Source organism: Balaenoptera ricei, chromosome 5 (genome assembly GCF_028023285.1).
Source record: "Balaenoptera ricei isolate mBalRic1 chromosome 5, mBalRic1.hap2, whole genome shotgun sequence".
NCBI classification, from domain to species: Eukaryota; Metazoa; Chordata; class Mammalia; order Artiodactyla; family Balaenopteridae; genus Balaenoptera; species Balaenoptera ricei.
Window position 1 is genome coordinate 46,656,448 of NC_082643.1, and position 24,128 is coordinate 46,680,575.

The 24,128-nt window shown below is 39.2% G+C and overlaps 1 protein-coding gene across 2 annotated transcripts in view; it reads right to left on the bottom strand.

Moving 5' to 3' along the window:
* CFAP299 (cilia and flagella associated protein 299) overlaps positions 1–24,128 on the bottom strand; it is a 593,714-nt gene that overhangs the window by 352,963 nt on the left and 216,623 nt on the right. For both annotated transcript variants that reach the window (XM_059924005.1, XM_059924006.1), the window contains exon 3: positions 15,611–15,701. In XM_059924005.1, coding sequence (XP_059779988.1) covers positions 15,611–15,701 — 91 coding nt within the window. The remainder of the gene's footprint in view (positions 1–15,610; positions 15,702–24,128) is intronic.

Genomic DNA, 24,128 nt, shown 5'->3' on the forward strand with positions numbered 1-24,128 from the left:
TAAATCTGGAACTTTAGACTAGTTACTGTCTACTCCAACTTCTCTAAAACTACACTAAATCCTCTAAAGCCAGGATCACACTTCTCTTCCCATAAATAAAATTATCATCAGCTGTTTATATGCTCCATTGAATCCCCCAAACTGAAATGTATAAACAGTATTCAAAACTTCCTCTCAGGAGGAGAGAAGATGGCGGAAGAGTAAGACGCGGAGATCACCTTCCTTCCCACAGATACAGTAGAAATACATCTACACGTGGAACTGCTCCTACAGAACACCCACTGAACGCTGGCAGAAAACGTCAGACCTCCCAAAAGGCAAGAAACTCCCCCCGTACTTGGGTAGGGCAAAAGAAAAAAGAAATAACAGAGACAAAAGAATAGGGACGGCACCTGCACCAGTGGGAGGGAGCTGTGAAGGAGGAAAGATTTCCACGCACTAGGAGCCCCTTCGCGGGCAGAGAGTGCGGGTGGCAGAGGGGGGAAGCTTCGGAGCCACGGAGGAGAGCGCAGCCACAGGGGTGCGGAGGGCAAAGCGGAGAGACTCCCGCACTTCCCGCACGGAGGCTCGGCGCTGACCAGCACTCACCAGCCCGAGAGGCTTGTCTGCTCAGCCGCCGGGGCGGGCGGGGCTGGGAGCTGAGGCTCTGGGCTTCGGTCGCAGGGAGAGGACTGGGGTTGGCGGCGTGAACACAGCCTGAAGGGGTTAGTGCACCACAGCTAGCCGGGAAGGAGTCCGGGAAAAAGTCTGCAGCTGCCGAAGAGGCAAGAGACTTTTTCATCCCTGTTTCCTGGTGCGCGAGGAGAGGGGATTCAGAGCGCCGCCTAAACGAACTCCAGAGACGGGCGCGAGCCGCAGCTAACAGCGCGGATCCCATAGCAACAGGGGCGCAGAGGGAAAAACGGAGAGATTCCTGCACGGAGGCTCAGCGCCGAGCAGCGCTCACCAGCCCGAGAGGCTTGTCTGCTCCCCCGCCGGGGCGGGCGGGGCTGGGAGCGGAGGCTCGGGCTTCGGTCGGATCGCAGGGAGAGGACTGGGGTTGGCGGCGTGAACACAGCCTGAAGGGGTTAGCGCACCACAGCTGGCTGGGAGGGAGACCGGGAAAAAGTCTGCAGCTGCCGAAGAGGCAAGAGACTTTTTCTTGCCTCTTTGTTTCGCGGCGCGCAAGGAGAGGGGATTCAGAGCGCCGCCTAAACGAACTCCAGAAACTGGCGTGAGCCGCGGCGATCAGCGCGGACCCCAGAGACGGGCGTGAGACGCTGGGGCTGCTGCTGCCGCCTCCAAGAAGCCTGTGTGCGAGCACAGGTCACTCTCCACACCGCCCCTCCCGGGAGCCCGTGCAGCCCGCCACTGCCAGGGTCCCGTGATCCAGGGACAACATCCCCCGGGAGAACGCACTGCGCACCTCAGGCTGCTGCAACGTCACGCCAGCCTCTGACGCCGCAGGCTCGCCCCGCCTCCTCTGTACCCCTCCCTCCCCGCGGCCTGGGTGAGCCACAGTCCCCGAAGCAGCTGCTCCTTTAACCCCGTCCTGTCTGGGCGGGGAACAGACGCCCTCAGGAGACCTACACGCAGAGGCGGGTCCAAATCCAAAGCTGATCCCCAGGAGCTGTGTGAACAGAGAAGAGAAGGGGAAATCTGTCCCAGTAGCCTCAGAAGAAGCGGATTAAAACTCCACAAACAACTTGATGTGCCTGCATCTGTTGAATACCTGACTAGACAACGAATCATCCCAAATTCAGGAGGTGGACTTTGGGAGCAGGATATATTAATTTTTCCCCTTTTCCTTTTTTTTTTTGTGAGTGTATATGTATATGCTTCTGGGGGAGATTTTGTCTGTATAGCTTTGCTTTACAATAGCTTTATTTTACTTCACTATATTATAGCTTCTTTCTTTCTTTTCTTTCTTTCTTTCTTTCTTTCTTTCCTTCCTTCCTTCCTTCCTTCCTTCCTTCCTTCCTCCTTCCTTCCTTCCTTCCTTCCTTCCTTTCTTTCTTTCTTTCTATTTTTTCTCCCTTTTACTCTGAGCCGTGTGGACGAAAGGCTCTTGGTGCTTCAGCCAGGCATCAGGGCCGTACCTCGGAGGTGGGAGAGCCAACTTCAGGACACTGGTCCACAAGAGACCTCCCAGCTCCACGTAATACCAAACGGCAAAAATCTCTCAGAGATCTCCATCTCAACATCAAGACCCAGCATCACTCAATGACCAGCAAGCTACAGTGCTGAACACCCTATGCCAAACAACTAGCAAGACAGGAACACAGCCTCATCCATTAGCAGAGAGGCTGCCTAAAATCATAATAAGGCCACAGACACCCCAAAATACACCACCAGACGTGGACGTGCCCACCAGAAAGACAAGATCCAGCCTCATCCACCAGAGCTCAGGCACTAGTTCCCTCCACCAGGAAGCCTACACAACCCACTGAACCAACCTTAGCCACTGGGGACAGATACCAAAAACAACGGGAACTACAAACCTGCAACCTGTGATAAGGAGACCCCAAACACAGTAAGATAAGCAAAATGAGACGACAGAAAAACACACAGCAGATGAAGGAGCAGGGTCAAAACACACTAGACTTAACAAATGAAGAGGAAATAGGTAGTCTACCTGAAAAAGAATTCAGAATAATGATAGTAAGGATGATCCAAAATCTTGGAAATAGAATAGACAAAATGCAAGAAGCATTTAACAAGGACGTAGAAGAACTAAAGAGGAATCAAGCAATGATGAAAAACACAATAAATGAAATTAAAAATACTCTAGATGGGATCAATAGCAGAATAACTGAGGCAGAAGAAAGGATAAGTGACCTGGAAGATAAAATGGTGGAAATAACTACTGCAGAGCAGGATAAAGAAAAAAGAATGAAAAGAACTGAGGACAGTCTCAGAGACCTCTGGGACAGCATTAAACGCACCAACATTCGAATTATAGGGGTCCCAGAAGAAGAAGAGAAAAAGAAAGGGATTGAGAAAATATTTGAAGAGATTATAGTTGAAAACTTCCCTAATATGGGAAAGGAAATAGTTAATCAAGTCCAGGAAGCACAGAGAGTCCCATACAGGATAAACCCAAGGAGAAACACGCCAAGACACATATTAATCAAACTGTCAAAAATTAAATATAAGGAAAACATATTAAAGGCAGCAAGGGAAAAAAAACAAATAACACACAAGGGAATCCCCATAAGGTTAACATCTGATCTTTCAGCAGAAACTCTGCAAGCCAGAAGGGAGTGGCAGGATATACTTAAAGTGATGAAGGAGAAGAACCTACAACCAAGATTACTCTACCCAGCAAGGATCTCATTCAAATGTGATGGAGAAATTAAAACCTTTACAGACAAGCAAAAGCTGAGAGAGTTCAGCACTACCAAACCAGCTTTACAACAAATGCTAAAGGAACTTCTCTAGGCAAGAAACACAAGAGAAGGAAAACACCTACAATAACAAACCCAAAACATTTAAGAAAATGGGAATAGGAACATACATATCGATAATTACCTTGAATGTAAATGGATTAAATGCTCCCACCAAAAGACACAGGCTGGCTGAATGGATACAAAAACAAGACCCATATATATGCTGTCTACAAGAGACCCACTTCAGACCTAGAGACACATACAGACTGAAAGTGAGGGGATGGAAAAAGATATTCCATGCAAATGGAAATCAAAAGAAAGCTGGAGTAGCAATTCTCATATCAGACAAAATAGACTTTAAAATAAAGACTATCACAAGAGACAAAGAAGGACACTATATAATGATCAAGGGATCGATCCAAGAGGAAGGTATAACAATTGTAAATATTTATGCACCCAACATAGGAGCACCTCAATACATAAGGCAAGTACTAACAGCCATAAAAGGGGAAATCGACAGCAACACAATCATAGTAGGGGACTTTAACACCCCACTTTCACCAATGGACAGATCATCCAAAATGAAAATAAATAAGGAAACACAAGCTTTAAATGATACATTAAACAAGATGGACTTAATTGATATTTATAGGACATTCCACCCAAAAACAACAGAATACACATTTTTCTCAAGTGCTCATGGAACATTCTCCAGGATAGATCATATCTTGGGTCACAAATCAAACCTTGGTAAATTTAAGAAAATTGAAATCGTATCAAGTATCTTTTCCGACCACAACGCTATGAGACTAGATATCAATTACAGGAAAAGATCTGCAAAAAATACAAACACATGGAGGCTACACAATACATTACTTAATAATGAAGTGATTACTGAAGAAATCAAAGGGGAAATCAAAAAATACCTAGAAATAAATGACAATGGAGATACGACGACCCAAAACCTATGGGACGCAGCAAAAGCAGTGCTAAGAGGGAAGTTTATAGCAATACAAGCCTACCTCAAGAAACAGGAAACATCTCGAATAAACAACCTAACCTTGCACCTAAAGCAATTAGAGAAAGAAGAACAAAAAAACCCCAAAGCCAGCAGAAGGAAAGAAATTATAAAGATCAGGTCAGAAATAAATGAAAAAGAAATGAAGGAAACAATAGCAAAAATCAATGAAACTAAAAGCTGGTTCTTTGAGAAGATAAACAAAATTGATAAACCATTAGCCAGACTCATCAAGAGAAAAAGGGAGAAGACTCAGATCAATAGAATTAGAAATGAAAAAGGAGAAATAACCACTGACACTGCAGAAATACAAAAGATCATGAGAGATTACTACAAGCAACTCTATGCCAATAAAATGGACAACCTGGAAGAAATGGACAGATTCTTAGAAATGCACAACCTTCCGAGACTGAACCAGGAAGAAATAGAAAATATGAACAGACCAATCACAAGCACTGAAATTGAAACTGTGATTAAAAACCTTCCAACAAACAAAAGCCCAGGACCAGATGGCTTCACAGGCGAATTCTATCAAACATTTAGAGAAGAGCTAACACCTATCCTTCTCAAACTCTTCCAAAATATTGCAGAGGGAGGAACACTCCCAAACTCATTCTACGAGGCCACCATCACCCTGATACCAAAACCAGACAAAGATGTCACAAAGAAAGAAAACTACAGGCCAATATCACTGATGAACATAGATGCAAAAATCCTCAACAAAATACTCGCAAACAGAATCCAACAGCACATTAAAAGGATCATACACCATGATCAAGTGGGGTTTATCCCAGGAATGCAAGGATTCTTCAATATACGCAAATCAATCAATGTGATACACCATATTAACAAATTGAAGGAGAAAAACCATATGATCATCTCAATAGATGCAGAGAAAGCTTTCGACAAAATTCAACACCCATTTATGATAAAAGCCCTGCAGAAAGTAGGCATAGAGGGAACTTTCCTCAACATAATAAAGGCCATATATGACAAACCCACAGCCAACATTGTCCTCAATGGTGAAAAACTGAAACCATTTCCACTAAGATCAGGAACAAGACAAGGTTGCCCACTCTCACCACTATTATTCAACATAGTTTTGGAAGTGTTAGCCACAGCAATCAGAGAAGACAAAGAAATAAAAGGAATCCAAATCGGAAAAGAAGAAGTAAAGCTGTCACTATTTGCAGATGACATGATACTATACATAGAGAATCCTAAAGAGGCTACCAGAAAACTCCTAGAGCTAATCAATGAATTTGGTAAAGTAGCAGGATACAAAATTAATGCACAGAAATCGCTTGCATTTCTATACACTAATGACGAAAAATCTGAAAGTGAAATTAAGAAAACACTCCCGTTTACCATTGCAACAAAAAGAATAAGATATCTAGGAATAAACCTACCTAAGGAGACAAAAGACCTGTATGCAGAAAATTATAAGACACTGATGAAAGAAATTAAAGATGATACAAATAGATGGAGAGATATACCATGTTCCTGGATTGGAAGAATCAACATTGTGAAAATGACTCTACTACCCAAAGCAATCTACAGATTCAATGCAATCCCTATCAAACTACCACTGGCATTTTTCACAGAACTACAACAAAAAATTTCACAATTTGTATGGAAACACAAAAGACCCCGAATAGCCAAAGCAATCTTGAGAACGAAAAATGGAGCTGGGGGAATCAGGCTCCCTGACTTCAGACTATATTACAAAGCTTCAGTAATCAAGACAGTTTGGTACTGGCACAAAAACAGAAATATAGATCAATGGAACAGGATAGAAAGCCCAGAGATAAACCCACACACATATGGTCACCTTATCTTTGATAAAGGAGGCAAGCATATACAGTGGAGAAAAGACAGCCTCTTCAATAAGTGGTGCTGGGAAAATTGGACAGGTACATGTAAAAGTATGAAATTAGAACACTCCCTGACACCATGCACAAAAATAAACTCAAAATGGATTAAAGACCTAAGTGTAAGGCCAGACACTATCAAACTCTTAGAGGAAAACATAGGCAGAACACTCTATGACATACATCACAGCAAGATTCTTTTTGACCCAGCTCCCAGAGAAATGGAAATAAGAACACAAATAAACAAATGGGACCTAATGAAACTTAAAAGCTTTTGCACAGCAAAGGAAACCATAAACAAGACCAAAAGACAACCCTTAGAATGGGAGAAAATATTTGCAAATGAAGCAACTGACAAAGGATTAATCTCCAAGATTTACAAGCAGCTCATGCAGCTCAATAACAAAAAAACGAACAACCCAATCCAAAAATGGGCAGAAGACCTAAATAGACATTTCTCCAAAGAAGATATACAGATGGCCTACAGACACATGAAAGAATGCTCAACATCATTAATCATTAGAGAAATGCAAATCAAAACTACAATGAGATATCATCTCACACCGGTCAGAATGGCCATCATCAAAAAATCTAGAAACAATAAATGCTGGAGAGGGTGTGGAGGAAAGGGAACACTCTTGCACTGTTGGTGGGAATGTAAATTGATACAGCCACTATGGAGAACAGTATGGAGGTTCCTTAAAAAACTACAAATAGAACTACCATACGACCCAGCAATCCCACTACTGGGCATATACCCTGAGAAAACCATAGGTCAAAAAGTGTCATGTACCACAATGTTCATTGCAGCTCTATTTACAATAGCCAGGACATGGAAGCAACCTAAATGTCCATCGACAGATGAATGGATAAAGAAGATGTGGCACATATATACAATGGAATATTACTCAGCCGTAAAAAGAAATGAAATGGAGGTATTTGTAATGAGGTGGATGGAGTTAGAGTCTGTCATACAGAGTGAAGTAAGTCAGAAAGAGAAAAACAAATACAGTATGCTAACACATATATACGGAATCTAAGGAAAAAAAAAAAAAAAAAAGGCCATGAAGAACCTAGTGGCAAGACGGGAATAAAGACACAGACCTACTAGAGAATGGACTTGAGGATAGGGGGAGGGGGTGGGGTGAGATGTGACAGGGTAAGAGAGTGTCATGGACATATATACACTACCAAATGTAAAATAGATAGCTAGTGGGAAGCAGCCGCATAGCACAGGGAGATCAGCTCGGTGCTTTGTGACCACCTAGAGGGGTGGGATGGGGAGGGTGGGAGGGAGGGAGATGCAAGAGGGAAGAGAAATGGGAACATATTGTATATGTATAACTGATTCACTTTGTTATAAAGCAGAAGCTAACACACTATTGTAAGGCAATTATACTTCAATAAAGATGTTTAAAAAAAAAAAAAAAAAAAAAAGAGGAAAAAAAAAAAAAAAAAAAAAAACTTCCTCTCACTATTTCCTTATCAAAAAAACAAAGTTATCTCCTGAATTACACATATCCATCCTTTCCCACCACTCATTCTGTCATTTCTTTATCCCAGCCTTTTATTATCTATCTGAAATGTTACAGTATCTCTCAGTTGATCTCCCTGTCTCATATCTCATCTCCTATCTCTATAGACACATGCTTTTCCTTACATCCTGCCCCCGATGTACTCTTAAAATACACATTGGATCACATGGACCATTTGTCTAAATTCTTTCATGGATAGCCATCATCTTCAGGGCATAACCCACGGTACTGAGCACAGCACAACAGAGCCCTCCGAGCTGGCTGTCGCCCACCGCTTTGGCTTTCTTGTCACCTCTCCCACATTTATTTGAGACATATTTACAAGGTAGAGTTGACCAGGTTTGGTCACCAACTGGGTGTGATAACTGAGGAATAGAAGAGGAACAGAAATTTGAATTAGCTATAGATTACATGTAAGTATCTGAGGTATAGCAATGTGGAGATAAACATTGGAATAGAGTTTAGATCTTCTTCTCCAGCTCTCTACTTAACACCTCAACAACTTCTTTCGTCAAAGACAACTCAAACTCAGTATGTCCAAAATCAGACCCATGATCTCTGTACCCCATTCTTCTCTCTTTCACTGCCCCATGTCTCAAAGAGTAGCAGCACCTTCTATCCAGCTGTGAAGGCCAATTATCCATGGCCACTCCCTTTGCCTCAGCCCCCTCCTTAGCCATATCCTAACTGTCACCAATTCCTGCCCAGTTTACCTTCTAAATAACTCTCAAATCTTCTTTATCTTCCCTATCATCTTCCTCATCCAGGCTACCATCTCATCTTCTCTTATCAGATCTTGCAATGCATTTATTGCATTGCAAAAAATAAAGCATCTGCTTTATGCTTTCTATAAATTATTCTCTATATTGATAGCACACTGATTTTTTTGTCTAAAAATCTGATCATATCATCTCTCAACCTACTTAAACACAATCAGAACTTTTTGTGTTTTTCATTCATAGCACTTATCACAGTTGCAATTTTGCTTTATCTGTATGTTTACTTGATCATACACTTTCTTTTCCAAGCAACTCTGAGCTCTGTAAGGCACTTGCCATCCACTGTATCCCCAGAAGCTCATACAATGCCTTGTACAGAAACAGTTATCACAATTTACTAAATAAGTGAATAAATTAATAAATACATGGACAGCAAAGAGCTAGGCCTTTGTTTTGGTAGCAAGAAGCATACAGTTAGTGAGTTCATGGGTCTGGATGATTCACCAAGGGAAAATGTGTATAGTGGAAGAGATGCAGGTCAAATGGAGGTATATGGTGGTCAGCCCAAGAAAGAGACTGAGATCAAAATCAGAAGAAAGTTGGAAAACTATAAGATAATCATGTCATAGACACCAAGATAGGAGAGAAAAAAAAGATTAATCAACTATATAAAAAAGTCAGAGCAGTTTAGAAAGAAATTGGAAACTATTGTCTCGGAAGAACTCATTTTACCTCTTCACTCTGTTGTCTATCTAGTCTTTTCTTTATACAATCATCACATTTTGACCTCAAATATTTTCCTTAGTCTCTATCATGAACATGAAATGCTCTCAGGATGTAACATCTTCATTCAAACATCCTCTGTAATTCAACCATTTCTATTAAGACATTTCTGGAAATTGTAAAAAAAAAAATTACCTTTAATCTCACTCTCATTTAAATATTTAATTATTTAACATTTCCACTGATTTTTCTGAGAAAATGCATTTTTGCACTATCTCATATGTTCACACAATGTGTTCAGTTCTCTGTGAATATTTTTATGTCCACTAGCATCACTATGATTTGCCTCTGATCTGAGTTTCTGGATATCTAGAATTAGAACTGTTTAATGTGCTTTTCCAAGCACTTGTTATAAACATACACTTAATAAATGGCTCATTGTGGCGGCAGTGTTAAACACTTCATAGAATGAGCAATCAGAAAACTATGCTTTCCCAGGAAACAAATCTGCTTACCAATGAGAAGAAAATGGTTAGTCATTTTAGTCTTTTAAAAAGTTTTAAATCTGAAATACATGAGTCATGAGGTAGAAATGTTTTCTTACATGAATAGCTCACATTTGAAATAAAATTAAATAGTTATATTACTAGGAAAAAATACTCATTGTAGCTGTCATTTGAAGTACTACACAATTAATCCTTTCAAACATTTTTGTACATGAATTACACATAAGGCTCAATGTTTTGTCTAAACAAAATGCATGGAGCATCATAGTAATTTAAAACAGAGTATTTTGGAAAAGATGTAAAAAAAGAAATGTGTGCTTATACATACATATATATATATGCTTATATATAGTGCTTGTATATGTGTATATATATGTTATATATACATATTCATATATTATACATACACATTATTTTGTATACACTATATACAAAATTCAGAGGCAATCATGAAATAATACTAATTCTTGAATTAAATTGAGTTACCTCTGGCTTACTACAAGCTTCTTAAAAAAGGGACTTATCTAAACAATATCTATATCTAGAACATCTGACCCACTGAGCCACTGAAAGCTTTAAAGGAAGTATATTTTCAAGAATTTTTATTCTTTAAATAGCAGCTATATAAATTTCTAATTTTCATAAAACCCTATTCTCTCCCAGGGCATAGCCCAAGACTACACACCCAAGCAGCAGCTTTGTGGGAATGGTATAAATGTATATAATAAGCAAATAATCCTATAACTTGCACATTGAAAATATTAGGGTGGAGGCCCCTGGAGATGGGAGACAGAGAGGAGTGCTGTTTTCCTAAGCTCCAGGATCTATAGCAGAGTAAATTCAAAGCCTAAGTGGAGAAAACTAATAAATCACATTTGCAATTAGTTGACCAGAGGGAGAAAGAGGACACTCAGAACAAGATCCAATTACACTAAATAGCATTTGAAACCTGGGATCACCAAACTTAAAAATAAAATAAAAAGTTATGAGTGTGGGAAAGTAAATCCAATCTTCTTCTAACTTCCTAGCTACATTTAAAGAAAATTACCTGGAAAATTGCTATGAAATTAGCCCTTCAAACCTTATTAGGCCATGGAGGTCAATTCAACTACATCAGTTCTAAAACTCTAACATAATTTTTTCTAGTATGTACTTTCAATAAGATGGATCAAAAAGAGTAGCAAATGTGCCTCTGGGTTGAAGTTCTCCATTTATTTTGCACCTACACATTATGTAGAGAAATCTCAATGCTCAGGAAATAGTCATTTCCCTCAGAGAGTTCAGACCTCATAAAATTCACATATAATTTCTGCTGACATTAAATTAATATAGATTCAAATCTCATGAATATTGTATATTTTATAGGACTACTTTTTAAAAAGCATATCCAGTTAGTAAATGGCTTTTAAAGTAAGCCCATGATCCTAATAATTAGATCTTTCTAAAATATGTTGTATTCTGTTGTAAATTGTTTGCTCTAAAACTATTTGGAGTCTTCATTAAGACAAGACTAGGATATAGAAAATTAAGTCTTAAATGCCACCCTTGATACAATGATATGTAGTCTGCTGATTATAATAGTATCACAAATTCAAAGGCCCAAATAAATGACCATATGTTATTTTCAAAGTCACCAAGCAAGCTATGAATCTAAAAAAGACGCTTGTTTCCAAATCAATGACAACCTACCCAACATTAAATGACTCAAAAAAAGTTAAATTTATATTTTCTAAGGGGAGAAAAACCATAACAATATAATTAAAGGTCATTTGGAGCAGCAATGTAGAAAAAAATAAACTCACAGCAGAGCTATCTCATCTTCCCAAATCTAAATTCACCAACCTATTTGGCAGATGTGCCTATATACTCTTTCCTCCCTCCTGCTAGTGGCTTCTGCCCCTCTCAGAGACAAACCCTTTCCTGGTGCTCTGAATCCCAGCAAAGATCCCCTTTGTCCACTGTGCCATCAATATCCCTCTCTCTACTGGGTCATTCCCGTTAACATAAACTTGGTTAATATTATCCATCTTAAAACAAACTTCCTAGACCCCCAGCCCTGTACCAGCTGTCATTCAAGGTCTAAGTTAGACTTCACTGCAAAAATCCTCATAAACAGTTGACCTCCTTATCTTCACTTACACACTTTCTTCTTTTCTATACATACTCCAACAAGACATTTAACCACAGCCCTCCACTGAAACAGCCCTCATCAACATATTCAATGATATTTACCTAGCCAGAAACAATAGCAAACTTTTCATCATTTGTATGTCCCGCCCCCCTCCAAAAGATATGTTGAGATCTTAACACTTGGTACCTGTGAAAATAACCTTATTTGGAAATAGGCTCTTTGTAGATGTAATGGAATTAATATTAAGTCGTATTCAACCAGGGGAGGGGGTGCTAATCCAATGACTGGTGTCTTTATAAGAAAAGAAGACAGAGACACAGATACATAAGGAGAATGCCACGTGATGATGGAGGCAGAGGTTAGAGTGATGTCTCTACAAACCAAAGAACACCAATGACTCAGACACACCAGAAGCTAAGGGAAAGGCATGGAATAGAGTCTCCCCTAGACGCTTCAGAATGGTTCCGCTGACACCTTGATTTCAGACTTCTGGCCTCCAGAAGAACTGTGAGAGAACAAATTTCTGTTGTTTCAAGCCACTCAGTTTGTGATAACTTGTTATGGCAGCCATGAGAAACTAATTGATCATCTTATTTAACCTCTCAGCAGCATTGGACATGGTTAGCATTCCTGCCTTTGAAATTTTTTCTTTTCCCATGTCTATAGCATGGCTCTCACCTGATTTTTCTCCTACCTGTTACTTCTCAGGTTCCTTAGCTAGTTCTTTCACACATTTCAGATCTCAAAATGTTGGAGTGTCCTAAAAATCTGTCATAGAACCTCACTCTCTCTACCCACACTCTCTGCCTGGTAAACTTTTGCAAGCCCATGACTTTACATACCATTTAGATGTTGATAGCTTTCAGATTTATATCCTCGCCAAAACTTCTCCCAAGTTCCAAACCAATATATGTAAATAACCAATCAACTTCTCCACTTGGATATTTAATAGGCATCACAAAATTAATATAGCCAAAACAGAGCTACTTCATTATTGATTCCTGAAATAAGTTTCCCTGTCACAGTAAGTGCCACCATCATCTCCACCTGTTCAAACTAAAAACCTAGAAGTCATCCTAATTTCCTCTTTTTTAATATTCCACATCCAATCCATCAGTGAGTCCTGTCTGCTTTGCCTCCAAAACATAGACACAATTCAGTAACTTCCCTCCATCTCAACTACAACCATGCTGTTTTGAGAGTTTCATCTCTTGCTGGTTGATTACAAGAGCTCCCTAACTTATCTCCTTGCTTCTGGCTCTAGACTTCTTCATCACATTCTCCTACCCCACACAGCAACAATGAGATCAATCTTTCTAAAGTGTAAACCAGATCGGGTCACTTCTCTGCTAAAGATCATCTGTCCATCAACTTTCTATCACAATAATAAAAGAATAAATATAAAAATTTAAAAAGAATAAAATCAAAATTCCTTAAAACCTACATGCTGGCTGCTGACCTCCTCTCTGATCTCATCTGTCTTTCTAATTCCGTTCAATAGCTGCCTTCCAGCTATTCTGGTCTTCTTACCATCTCTTGAATATGCCATGATTGCTGTTATCTCAGGAGATTTTAATACATGTTCCTTCTTCTTGGGATATCTCTCCCTCTCAAATATTTATCTCTTTGGGGTATCTCACCCTTCAAATTCCATGGCTATCTTCCTCATTTCATTCAAGTCTCAACAGATGTCACCTCCTTAAAGTAATTTTTCCTGTATACAGTAGATAAAGCAACCGACCACTGTCTATTCAATCTCTCTATATTCCATATTCTAATTCTATGTTCTTCATAGCACCTATACAGAGCTGAAATTAATTGTTCCATTTTTATTTTGTTTACTAATTTTTTATCTCCCTCTCTAAAATATAAACACTTTAAGGTCATAGATTCTGCAGTGCCCCAGTGTCCCAGCAACTAAAACAGTTCCAGGCTTGAGCAGGTACACAAGAAATATATGTTGAGTGATTGGAAAATGGATGGGAGTCAGCCAAGAAAATACACAGGTGTATCATTTAGGAGGCTGTTAGAGTAATATATTTAAGATATGATGGGTGTTTGAATCTAGATGAGAGAATAAAGAGTTTATTATGGGATTTCCCCAGTGGGCCAGTGGTTAAGACTTCACCTCCAATGCAGGGGGTGCAGGTTCGATCCCTGGTCGGGGAGCTAGATCCCACGTGCCTCGTGGCCAAAAAACCGAAATATAAAAAACAGAAGCAATATTGTAACAAATTCAATAAAGACTTTAAAAAAAAAGTTTATTATAACTTACATACTTCCGATCTGGGTAAATGAGTGGATGATGTCATCATTCATTGTTAAAGGAAATACCAATAGGATAGAAAGGTTAAAAAGACATTTTTGAGAGGAAGTACACCATTGCAGTAAAAAAAAAACATGGGCCTAGCGTCTCTAACGCTGTTTGTGTTTGTTGATGCTACTGTTTAACCATGGGCCATTTTTTTTTCAACCCTAAGAAACCTTACTTCTATCCTTCCTATGAATGGAATTTGTTCATGTCAAATTTTTTTTTTTCTTTTAAATGTGCATGTTCCCAAATACAACAGATCCTTTTTCAGTTCTTATCCTGCTTGATCACTGATGATCGTTTGTTCCTTCTTGAAAGTCCTTACCATGGATTCCTATGTCACCACATTTTTCTGCCTTTCTTCCTACCTTTCTAGCTGCTCCTTATATTAATGGTCAGGTAAATTCCAAACTTTTCTGTTGTGACTGACAAAGTCCTCTAAGTCTAGTCCCCACCCATATTTCCAACCTCACTCAGCCCACTTCCACCAAGAAACTTTCCCTGCTTTCAAGTCCAGGATCATTCTATACAATTCTCTAACGAAGGCATGCTTTTTTTTTTTCTTTCTGAAGAACACTGAGGATTTTATCTGCATGTGAAATTTTCAAGGGACATGATAGTGAGAAAAATGCCAACTCTTTTACTGAGAAAACTTTGGTAAAAATAGACATCCTTATAACATATTTTTCTGTTGCTCTAAATTTTTCATTGTACTACTTCTGATTATTTTTCTGTAATTCACTATTACAGTTTCAGCATGAATATTTGTCTATTTTTATCCTTAACTTGGAACATTTTGAGACTTACAGAAGACTGTTATCACCAATCTTATATTAGCAAAGCATGAAAGCAAATATTCCAAATAATATTAGCAATTTTAAATATTTGATCTAGCACATATTTTAATAAAGCATGAGCATGCTCTCCTTGTATGATTCAAAATCATATCTCTCCATTATGTGGTTTCTATCACACCTCGTCAGATAGGACGACTATAGGGCAGACTCTATCTTCTATAGGTAGCGCGAATCAGGTAGGTGGGGGAAAACCTTGGGGATGAGTGGATGACATGATTTGAAGAAGTGTAGTAGGAGCTTGGGTTGAAAAGAAGCAGGAAGTTTCAACATAGGAGTAGCACAGAGTTGGAGATGACAACCAGTCTGCCAAATACAGACATTTTCTCCACAACAAATACGTAGAATACTACTAACATTTTTCACCATTTGGCTACTTCTACAGATGTAAATTGGAATAAATTTTTTCTACATATATTCTTATAATATATAAATAATAAAGAGCTATATTACATCCCTCATGAATTACCTTTCAGAGACAGTAGTAAAAGTTATATTATTAACTAACTACATATTATATACTAACTGTGCCTTTAAGGTATACATTTTTAGCCTTTGAATGAAGTGTACTCACGCTCACTATTCCACTGCGATTGTCTTCTTCTCTCATTGCCAGAGCCTTCAGAAAATTATCATGCAGGTCTTTACCAGCACTTGTTAATGTCCTATAAAAAGCAGGTCTTCGGTTATAATATATTAGATAAACAAATATGCTGAAAATACTCTGGGTACAAAAAACAATGCTTCTTTATTCCAAGTGACAATTCCTTTAACACTAAAACTATATATACACATTATACAAAATCATTATAAACCATACACAATTATTATAATCTATTAGATTCTTCAATTTAATTTCAAACAGTTATACAGTCTTTATTTACAAATAATTGGAATCAAGTTTATAAATAATGTCAATACTCACACCAGATACAGTTAATTCCATTTATGTGCCCATTTTATTCTTTTTATCACGCCATGAAAATTCAATATATTTATTCCCCTCACTACAAACAATAATTTTAAATTGCCTGTAATTTAAGTACAATTTATTAATTTAATATAAGAAAACTAAAATATTAGCCACTTAAGCCAATTCAGTTATTGGAACAGAGCACCATTTTAGTTTTATGAGTGGAGATAATCAAAGCAAGATAGGAAACTAGGTTATCTTTGCCAGATAAAAGAAAGCATTAAGAATTCAAGAGAGAAATGACTTTCTCTGGAAATAAATTTTAAAGAAAATTTATCACAGCGATCTTGATCAAGCAACACTGAACCACAAAATAAAGAGTGAGTTCAAGAGTGATTTGCGAAATAATAATCATTTCTTTATTTAGCAATTTTCTATATATTGAACAAACATTTCTATTGCATGTCTATTATGTACCAGGAACGGTACTAGGGAGAAAGATGAATGAGACATAATTCCTGCTTTCAAGTTGCCTGTGGTCTCATAGAGGTGAACAGATACAGGAACATTATAATATCATACCATGTGATAAGTGTAATAATAGAGATATGGATGGATATTGAATCATAAAGAAATATCCTACCTATTCAAGGAAAAGTCACTTAATCTTTTTTTTTTCACACACACACACTGTATTTTATTTTTACAAGAGATAAATAAGTCACTTAATCTTAAGTTTTAAAACCATCGTTGAACTAAATGTTAAAAGATGAGACAGCATTAGCCAGTTTGGGGGTGAGGGTGGTGGGAGAGGGAAAGAGTTATGAGTAACGTCAAAGGAATTAAAGAACAGAGATGAAAAACTGCCAGGTGCCCTTGGGTAACTGCAAAACAGTCAGAAAGTAAGCACAGGAAGTAAAGGAGAAACCATACAATATTAATAAAAGCTAACATTTTTACAGACATACTGTTGTAAATATTTAGTTAAGGCCACTCAGCTAATCGGAGCAGACCTGTTTTCAAACTCAGGCAGTCTGGTTCTAAAACTCATTCTCATAACCACTAGGCCATGCTGCCTTTCCAGGAAGGCCTTGTATGCTACATGAAGGAGCTTGAGCCTTATCTTCTAGGAGATGTTGAACCACAAGGGTCGTATGCGAGGAAATAAGATGGTCACGTTTGTGTTTCAGTAATACTGTCCAGGCATTGTGATAAACATAGCCTGGAGGAGAGCCACACTGCAAAGATTAATTAGGGGGCTTTAGTAAGAGATGATGAAGACCCGAGTCAAAGCAGTGGTGGTAAGAATAAGAGGGGATAGATTAAGGAAATATTTAAGAGGGAAATAGACCTGGTGATTTCTTTTTGTGAGGAGTTAAAGAGAGATTACTACCAGGTTTCTTTAAATCAATATAGGCATGTACAATATGTAACCTACTGATTATTTTGTTGAACTATAAATTCAACTCGTTAAGTTGATCACAGCTTGTCAGCTTTTCCTTTTCTAGTTTTATGTGCCTTGGCTTATAGTATCAATATCAACTAATAATCAAAATTTCTAAATATACATAAACTACTCATTGGTACCAATGCAGAGAATCAGATATTTGAGAAACTCCTCAATTTACTGTTCTATTCAAAAGTGAGTCTTCCATATTATAATATACCTATGCACTGCTCTGACATTAAATCTCCAAAATATCAAATTTATTTTGTCAGAAGCTTGCCCAGAAAACATGTATTGTTTCTCCATTGCTCACAGGTTAATCTTTTCATCACTGGTCAGTTTCTACCTAATTTCCTGCTTATGGTCTATATTTAAAACCAGAACGAGTTAGAAATTCTTTGGAAGTTTGAACAGAGAATTAGTTTTACAAGTGTATCAATCAGGACTGGTTAGGTTATACTATAGTAACAAGTGGCCCAAATGTCTGTGGTTTATAATTACAAAGGATTATTTCTCAATAATGTTATGCATCAATAGCAGGTTGATTGTGGCTCTTCATCTTGAAGGGATGAACTGGGAGGCTCATGAAATAGCCTCTATCTGAAACATCTTTGGTTATTGTGCAGAGGGAACATGGTCACACACTGGCTCTTAGAGCATCTGCTTGTAAGAGACTCATGTCACGTCCACTCACATTTGATTGGCCAAAGCAAGTGCCATGCCTGAAATCAATGGGATGGAAAAGTATAATCCTGCCCAGGGAAGAGTAGCAAATATCTGTAAACAGTATCCTATGTACCCCTTGCTTCTATAGCATAACCAAACAAAAGCTGAGAGTAGATAGCTCAGTAAACAAGAGCAATAAAGAAAACAACTTCTGAGTAAAATTTAAAGGTATACAAAATGTGTTAAATAACGTGGTTCAGGGGGTCTGGGCAAGATGGTGGAAGAGTAAGACACGGAGATCACCTTCCTTCCCACAGATACATCAGAAATACATCTACACATGGAACTGCTCCTACAGAACACCCACTGAACGCTGGCAGAAGACGTCAGACCTCCCAAAAGGCAAGAAACTCCCCACGTACTTGGGTAGGGCAAAAGAAAAAAGAAATAACAGACAAAAGAATAGGGACGGGACCCACACCAGTGGGAGGGAGCCGTGAAGGAGGAAAGGTTTCCACACACTAGGAAGCCCCTTCGCGGGTGGAGACTGCGGGTGGCAGAGGGGAGAAGCTTCGGAGCCACAGAGGAGAGCGCAGCCACAGGGGTATGGAGGGCAAAGCGGAGAGATTCCCGCACAGAGGCTCGGTGCTGAGCAGCACTCACCAGCCCGAGAGGCTTGTCTGCTCTCCCGCCGGGGTGGGCGGGGCTGGGAGCTGAGGCTCCGGCTTCGGTCGAGAGAGGACTGGGGTTGGCGGCGTGAACACAGCCTGAAGGGGTTAGTGCGCCACAGCTAGCCCGGAGGGAGTCCGGGAAAAAGTCTGGAGCTGCCCAAGGGGCAAGAGACTTTTTCTTGCCTCTTTGTTTCCTGGCGCGCAAGGAGAGGGGATTAAGAGCGCCGCCTAAACGAGCTCCAGAGATGGGCGCGAGCCGCGGCTATCAGCGCGGACCCCAGAGACAGGCATGAGACGCTAAGGCTGCTGCTGCTGCCACCAAGAAGCCTGTGTGTGAGCACAGGTCACTCTCCACACCGCCCCTCCCCGGAGCCTGTGCAGCCCGCCACTGCCAGGGTCCCATGATCCAGGGACAACTTCCCCAGGAGAACGCACGGTGCTCCTCAGGCTGCTGTAACGTCACGCTGGCCTCTGCCGCCGCAGGCTCGCCCCGCCTCCTCTGTACCGCTCCCTCCCCCCGGCCTGAGTGAGCCAGAGCCCCGGAAGCAGCTGCTCCTTTAACCCCGTCCTGTCTGAGCGAAGAACAGACACCCTCAGGCGACCTACACGCAGAGGCGGGTCCAAATCCAAAGCTGAATCCCGGGAGCTGTATGAACAAACAAGAGAAAGCAAAATTTCTCCCAGCAGCCTCAGAAGCAGCAGATTAAAGCTCCACAAACAACGTGATGTACCTGCATCTGTTGAATACCTGAATAGACAACGAATCATCCCAAATTCAGGGGGTGGACTTTGGGAGCAGGATATATTAATTTTTCCCCTTTCCCTTTTTTTTGTGAATGTATATGTATATGCTTCTGGGTGAGATTTTGTCTGTATAGCTTTGCTTTCACCATTTGTCCTAGGGTTCGGTCCGTCCGTTTTTTGTTTTTTTTTACTTAAAAATTTTGTTTTCTTGGGGCTTCCCTGGTGGCGCAGTGGTTGGGAGTCTGCCTGCCAATGCAGGGGACACGGGTTCGAGCCCCGGTCTGGGAGGATCCCGCATGCCGCGGAGCGGCTGGGCCCGTGAGCCACAACTGCTGAGCGTGCATGTCTGGAGCCTGTGCTCCGCAACGGGAGAGGTCGCAATAGTGAGAGGCCAGCGCACCGCAGTGAGGAGTGGCCCCCGCTTGCCACAGCTGGAGGAAGCCCTCGCACAGAAACGAAGACCCAACACAGCCATAAATAAATAAATAAATAAATAAATAAATTTAAAAAAAAAAAATTTTTTTCTTAACAATTTTATTCTTCATAATTTTTTCCTTATTTTTTATTTTAAAAAATTAAAAAATTTTTTCTTAATAAGTTTTTTCTTATTTTTTATTTTAAAAAATCAAAAAAATTTTTTCTTAACAATTTTTTAACTTTTTCCTTACTTTTTATTAAAAAAAATTAATAAATTTATTTTTAAAAAAATTTTTTAAAATTTCTCTTAATAAATTTTTTCTTAATAATTTTTTTCTTATTTTTTATCATAATAGCTTTACTTTATTTTATTTTATTTTATTTTATCCTCTTTCTTTCTTTCTTTCCATTTTTTCTCCCTTTTATTCTGAGCCATGTGGATGAAAGGCTCTTGGTGCTCCAGCCAAGCATCAGGGCTGTGCCTCTGAGGTGGGAGAGCCAACTTCAGGACACTGGTCCACAAGAGACCTCCCAGCTCCACGTAATACCAAACGGCAAAAATCTCTCAGAGATCTCCATCTCGACATCAAGACCCAGCTTCACTCAACAACCAGCAAGCTACAGTGCTGGACACCCTATGCCAAACAACTAGCAAGACAGGAACAGAGCCCCATCCATTAGCAGAGAGGCTGCCTAAAATCATAATAAGGCCACAGACACCCCAAAACAAACCACCAGACGTGGACGTGCCCACCAGAAAGACAAGATCCAGCCTCATCCACCAGAACACAGGCACTAGTCCCCTCCACCTGGAAGCCTACACAACCCACTGAACCAACCTTAGCCACTAGGGACAGATACCAAAAACAACGGGAACTACGAACCTGCAGTCTGTGAAAAGGAGACCCCAAACACAGTAAGATAAGCAAAATGAGAAGACAGAAAAACATACAGCAGATGAAGGAGCAGGGTCAAAACACACCAGACCTAACAAATGAAGAGGAAATAGGCAGTCTACCTGAAAAAGAATTCAGAATAATGATAGTAAAGATGATCCAAAATCTTGGAAACAGAATAGACAAAATGCAAGAAACATTTAACAAGGACGTAGAAGAACTAAAGAGGAACCAAGCAACGATGAAAAACACAATAAGTAAAATTAAAAATACTCTAGAAGGGATCAATAGCAGAATAACAGAGGCAGGAGAACGGGTAAGTGACCTGGAAGATAAAATAGTGGAAATAACTACTGCAGAGAAGAATAAAGAAAAAAGAATGAAAAGAATTGAGGACAGTCTCAGAAAACTCTGGGACAACATTAAACGCACCAACATTCGAATTATAGGGGTCCCAGAAGAAGAAGAGAAAAAGAAAGGGACTGAGAAAATATTTGAAGAGATTATAGTTGAAAACTTCCCTAATATGGGAAAGGAAATAGTTAATCAAGTCCTGGAAGCACAGAGAGTCCCATACAGGATAAAACCAAAGAGAAACACGCCAAGACACATATTAATCAAACCGTCAAAAATTAAATATAAAGAAAACATATTAAAAGCAGCAAGGGAAAAACAACAAATAACACACAAGGGAATCCCCATAAGGTTAACAGTTGATCTTTCAGCAGAAACTCTGCAAACCAGAAGGGAGTGGCAGGATATACTTAAAGTGATGAAGGAGAAAAACCTACAACCAAGATTACTCTACCCAGCAAGGATCTCATTCAGATTTGAGGGAGAAATTAAAACCTTTACAGACAAGCAAAAGCTGAGAGAGTTCAGCACCACCAAACCAGCTTTACAACAAATGCTAAAGGAACTTCTCTAGGCAAGAAACACAAGAGAAGGAAAACATCTACAATAACAAACCCAAAACATTTAAGAAAATGGGAATAGGAACATACATATCGATAATTACCTTAAGTGTAAATGGATTAAATGCTCCCACCAAAAGACACAGACTGGCTGAAGGGATACAAAAACAAGACCCATATATATGCTGTCTACAAGAGACCCACTTCAGACCTAGGGACACATACAGACTGAAAGTGAGGGGATGGAAAAAGATATTCTATGCAAATGGAAAACAAAAGAAAGCTGGAGTAGCAATTCTCATATCAGACAAAATAGACTTTAAAATAAAGACTATTACAAGAGACAAAGAAGGACACTATACAATGATCAAGGGATCAATCCAAGAAGAAGGTATAAAAATTGTAAATATTTATGCACCCCACATAGAAGCACCTCAATACATAAGGCAAATACTAACAGCCATAAAAGGGGAACTCAACAGTAACACAATCATAGTAGGGGACTTTAACACCCCACTTTCACCAATGGACAGATCATCCAAAATGAAAATAAATAAGGAAACACAAGCTTTAAATGGTACATTAAACAAGATGGACTTAATTGATATTTACAGGACATTCCACCCAAAAACAACAGAATACACATTTTTCTCAAGTGCTCATGGAACATTCTCCAGGATAGATCATATCTTGGGTCACAAATCAAGCCTTGGTAAATTTAAGAAAATTGAAATCGTATCAAGTATCTTTTCTGACCACAACTCTATGAGACTAGATATCAATTATAGGAAAAGATCTGTAAAAATTACAAACACATGGAGGCTACACAATACACTACTTAATAACGAAGTGATCTCTGAAGAAATCAAAGGGGAAATCAAAAAATACCTAGAAACAAATGACAATGGAGACACAACGACCCAAAACCTATGGGATGCAGCAAAAGCAGTTCTGAGAGGGAAGTTTACAGCAACACAAGCCTACATCAAGAAACAGGAAACATCTCGAATAAACAACCTAACCTTGCACCTAAAGCAATCAGAGAAAGAAGAACAAAAAAACCCCAAAGCTAGCAGAAGGAAAGAAATCATAAAGATCAGATCAGAAATAAATGAAAAAGAAATGAAGGAGACAATAGCGAAGATCAATAAAACTAAAAGCTGGTTCTTTGAGAAGATAAACAAAATTGATAAACCATTAGCCAGACTCATCAAGAGAAAAAGGGAGAAGACTCAAATCAATACAATTAGAAATGAAAAAGGAGAAGTAACCACTGACACTGCAGAAATACAAACGATCATGAGAGATTACTACAAGCAACTCTATGCCAATAAAATGGACAACCTGGAAGAAATGGACAGATTCTTAGCAATGCACAACCTGCTGACACTGAACCAGGAAGAAATAGAAAATATGAACACACCAATCACAAGCACTGAAATTGAAAATGTGATTAAGAAATATACCAACAAACAAAAGCACAGGACCAGATGGCTTCACAGGTGAATTCTATCAAACATTTAGAGAATACCTAATACCTATCCTTCTCAAACTCTTCCAAAATATTGCAGAGGGAGGAACACTCCCAAACTCATTCTACGAGGCCACCATCACCCTGATACCAAAACCAGACAAAGATGTCACAAAGAAAGAAAACTACAGGCCAATATCACTGATGAACATAGATGCAAAAATCCTCAACAAAATACTAGCAAACAGAATCCAACAGCACATTAAAAGGATCATACACCATGATCCAGTGGGGTTTATTCCAGGAATGTAAGGATTCTTCAATATATGCAAATCAATCAACATGATACATCATATTAACAAATTGAAGGAGAAAAACCATATGATCATCTCAATAGATGCAGAAAAAGCTTTTGACAAAATTCAACACCCATTTATGATAAAAGCCCTGCAGAAAGTAGGCATAGAGGGAACTTTCCTCAACATAATAAAGGCCATATATGACAAACCCACAGCCAACATTGTCCTCAATGGTGAAAAACTGAAACCATTTCCACTAAGATCCGGAACAAGACAAGGTTGCCCACTCTCACCACTATTATTCAACATAGTTTTGGAAGTGTTAGTCACAGCAATCAGAGAAGAAAAAGAAATAAAAGGAATCCAAATCGGAAAAGAAGAAGTAAAGCTGTCACTGTTTGCAGATGACATGATACTATACATAGAGAATCCTAACGATGCTACCAGAAAACTCCTAGAGCTAATCAATGAATTTGGTAAAGTAGCAGGATACAAAATTAATGCACAGAAATCTCTTGCATTCCTATATACTAATGATGAAAAATCTGAAAGAGAAATTAAGAAAACACTCCCGTTTACCATTGCAACAAAAAGAATAAAATATCTAGGAATAAACCTACCTAAGGAGACAAAAGACCTGTATGCAGAAAATTA